This window comes from Ailuropoda melanoleuca, chromosome 7, assembly GCF_002007445.2.
Source record: "Ailuropoda melanoleuca isolate Jingjing chromosome 7, ASM200744v2, whole genome shotgun sequence".
Taxonomy (NCBI): domain Eukaryota; kingdom Metazoa; phylum Chordata; class Mammalia; order Carnivora; family Ursidae; genus Ailuropoda; species Ailuropoda melanoleuca.
Genome location: NC_048224.1, coordinates 28,975,987 through 28,979,778, shown reverse-complemented (window position 1 = coordinate 28,979,778; position 3,792 = coordinate 28,975,987). Strand labels below are relative to the sequence as shown.

Genomic DNA, 3,792 nt, shown 5'->3' with positions numbered 1-3,792 from the left:
GAGAAACCAAGGCTCAGAAAAGACAAGTGACTTGTCCCAGGTGCCATGACAGGGTCACGGTAAAGACCTCAGACCCAGGTGCCCTGACTCCAGAACTCAGTGCTCAGTGGGCATCACTCAGCATCAAGCCCCAGCCTGGCTTGCATGCTGTCACGGAGAAGGCCAGCTGTCACCAAACACCCACTCTCCCTGTGGGTGCACACGGCCACCTGTCATATAGGCTACCATTCCCAGCCTCCCTTGCAGCTAGGTGCAGCCAAGTGACTCCGTTCTGCTCGGTGGGATATGAGGGCAACTTCCAGGGCTGGCTCCCCAGCCCCCTGAAATGCTTCTGCCAACGGGAGCGAGCGGAAGGTGAAGAACCAGAGGAAGGTGAAGAACCGTGTAGACACGGCAGCACGATATCCTGGAGAACGTGGAGCTCCAGGGCAGAAGAAGCTGGGGCCCTGACGCGGTGAGGCCGCCACACCAGCCCTAGACTGTTACGTAAGATGAATGATGTGAGAGACATCAATTTTTATCCCGTGTAAATCACTGTTATTTTGAGTCTCTGTGAGAACAGCCAATCACACCCACCAATTAGGACACCTACTCCAGGCTTTGAAGTCGCACAGCCCAGGCCCGGAGCCTGAAGCAGCAGATGCCCCGGAAGCCGTAGCTGCTACCCCTAGACGTGGCCCAGGGTGGTAATCTGGCTTGAAACGGGCTCTCACATCTAAGTGCACGGCTCTCCCTGTTGCTAGGGCCTTGGCATTTCCCCCCAGTTGAGCTTAGCTGCCCTCACTTCAGCACATGGCATGTGGCATGACCGAAGCAGCCCCTACACCCCGCCCCTCCATCCGCGATGCCCCACAGGGCAGCACAGTGAGCCCGAGACTGAGTGACCTTCCTGTTCCCCCAACAGCCCTCAGACGGCGCCCATCAGGCTTCTGTTTAAGCCTAAACCCCTTATAGTGGCCTCCAGGGCCCTACTGGCCTGACCCTGCCCACCCTCGCACCTGTGTCTCCCATGTCGCCTCCTCACTGGCCGATGGCCAGCTCCGAAGAACGCCTGCTCCCCCAGCTCCTTCCTGCACCTGCAGCTGCTAGGCTGCCTCCTTCCCTACATCCGAGCTTTTGGCTTAAAAGCAGCTCCTCAAGGGAGGCTTCCTGCCCTCCACCTGCTGCTAGAGGAGGGCCTGTGCCCAAACTCCACTTACTCGCCTGCTCCCACTTCTGTTCACAGCACTTTCTACCTTGCTATATTACATTTGCTATATTATTATGTTATGCTAGGCTATTTTACATTGTATTGTATTATATTATTCTGTATACGTTCATTGACCATGTCCGCCCACAACTCCACACACCAGAATGTAAGTTTTATGAGAGTAGGGACTTGTGTTTCCCACAGAATCCGTGCTGCCTAGAACAGTGCCTGGCACAGAGCAGAAACTCAAAAAGTGTTTACTGAATAAATAAGGGCCATCCCTGGACTGCATGTGAATTGCTGGACCCCAGGTTACTGGTCGGGACTATAGGGATGTCAGCCACCCTCTCAATGGACTGTCTCTCCCTGGCTTCAGTTCTTCTCCTGTCTGGGATGCCCCCCCCTTTTAAAGATTTATTTATTTGAGAGAGAGAGAGTGGGACAAGGGGGAGAGGGAGAGAGAGAATCTCAAGAAGACACCCTGCTGAGCACAGAGCCTGACACTGGGCTTGATCCCAGGATCCTGAGATCATGACCTGAGCCGAAATCAAGAGTCGGACACCCAACAGCCTAAGCCACCCAAACACCCCTGTGCTGCCCCTTTTTAATCTCATCCCAAACTCAACACATCCAAAGCCGAACGCCCCCCTTCCTCTCCCAGACCTATCACTCCTGCCCTGGGTGGCTTTTTCAGCTCTGGGACAGCACCACCACTCATCCAGAGACCCAAGCCGGAAGCCTACAGGTCCTGCAGATGTCGTGTCTCAAATGCCCCTCCTCCCTCTCCCCACCCCTCCCTTCTACTCCCACCTGGCTCCAAGCCTCCGTCTCTCAGCTGGGCCACCTCTACAGCCCCTGGCCTCCCCGCAGAGCTCCCCCGCACACCATTCTCCACCCACAGGTATCTCAGGCCTAGAGGGATCCCTCAAAGGGCAAAACTGCTCTTCCGTTTAAAATCCCTCCTGTTTAAAATCTCCCTGAGGGCAGGAGAACCCTCAGGACAAAGTCCCAGTCTGACCTCCCGTCTAATGCCTGCACCCTTCCCCACGTCTCATGTCCTTCCTCTGCCTGTTCACCCGAAAGCAGTTGCTCCTTGGGCCTTCCTGAACCACTTGCAGATGACACCCAGTCCACGCGACACTGTGCCTCCAAGCCTCCCCGCTCTGTGCCTCCACTTACAACACCCTCCCTCCACTTTCGCTGCCCACAAACCACTCACCCTTCAAGACGTAAGGTCAGCCCCTATTCCCAAGTGCCCTGTCTCCTGTAGCACCATGTGCCAAAGCTGTCAGCACCCCGGCATCTTCAGCAGACTCTGAGCCCCCTGAGGGCAGGGGCCAGGCCCAGGGGGACACAGGAAGCCCGTCCTACCGCTCTGAAGTCACCCTTTTGCCTCCCAGGCCCTGCCCTGGAAAGCCAGGCCCCTCCAAGAGCCTGTGCGGGGGCTCACCTCTATCGCTGTAGTCATCTACAAGGATGACTTCTTCCAGCAGGATGTCCGGGGACGTCTCCAGGACACTGTAAACTGTCCGGAGGAGGGTCGACCAGGCTTCATTATAAAACGCTATGATGACAGATGTCGTGGGCAGATTATTGTAATCATATTTCTTCTCTTTGCACCTGCAAATACAAGACAGCTTCAGGAATCGAGAACCCGCTGCTGACTCTGTGTACCGGGCCGAGGCTGTTGCTGGGGAGGGAGGCGAGAAGGGGACACAGGTCACGGTCTTGAACCTCCTCCTGGGGAATGGAAAATCATCTGCTGGCATCGTCCAGAGCCCCTTGTGTTCCACTAGGAGCCCTAGCGGATTCCAAGAAAGACTCTAAAATTACACCCACTAAGCTTTAACTGTGGGACACTGTTTTTAAGCTTTAGAGCAATTTTCAGATTTGCGTGACAGACAAGTTAAGCCGACTCAGAAGGGAGGGAGACTGCTACTTCTCCCTCCTCAACAGCTCTCTCACCCACCCGCTCCCTTCCGACCCCGCTGCTAACTGCCAGGCCTGTGCTCAGACACTGCCCTCCGCCTGGAGCAGCCCTTCCCCATTTCTCTACCCAACAAAGTCTCTGTCCTCTGTCCCCTGGGCCCGCAGGTGCAGGCAGCTGCTGGCTGCAGGAGGGGCCCCCAGCCACTTGTCCATCTCAGCAGGTGTCACTCACCTTGCTCTGGCCACTGGCTGGAGTCTCACGGCCCTCCCTAGCACCACCCCAGCCGCACTCTCTGCTTACAAAGGTGGTGGGCCGAACGCAGAAACTGGAGAACGCTAGGACAGTCTGGAAGGGCTCCAGAGAGGACCCTGACTACCCCCTTCCAGTACCCACACCACCCCTCACTCCACTGTGTGGCCACCTTGGGGTCGGGGTGAGGGGATGTGCCTTGACTGGCAGTGGTAGGAACCAATAAGCTTCCTCTTTTTTTAATAGGGTTTCCTATTACTTTACAGGGAAGTTTCCCTACTTGACAGAGAATTGTTTCCTCAGAGTAGCTGATGACAAACTCCCAGGGTCATCCCAGGGACTGGGCCAGGCCTGGAAACCATCAGCAAGAAAAGCCCAGGGGCGCCTGGGTGGCACAGCGGTTAAGCGTCTGCCTTCGGCTCAG

General features: G+C 56.2%; 1 protein-coding gene across 1 annotated transcript in view; it reads right to left on the bottom strand.

Annotated features, from left to right (window-relative positions):
* GALNT12 (polypeptide N-acetylgalactosaminyltransferase 12) overlaps nucleotides 1-3,792 on the bottom strand; it is a gene marked incomplete at its 5' end in the record, with an annotated part of 36,042 nt that overhangs the window by 21,490 nt on the left and 10,760 nt on the right. Inside the window, one exon of the mRNA XM_034665563.1 lies at nucleotides 2,640-2,809. Within this exon, the coding sequence (XP_034521454.1) occupies nucleotides 2,640-2,809 (170 nt within the window). The remainder of the gene's footprint in view (nucleotides 1-2,639; nucleotides 2,810-3,792) is intronic.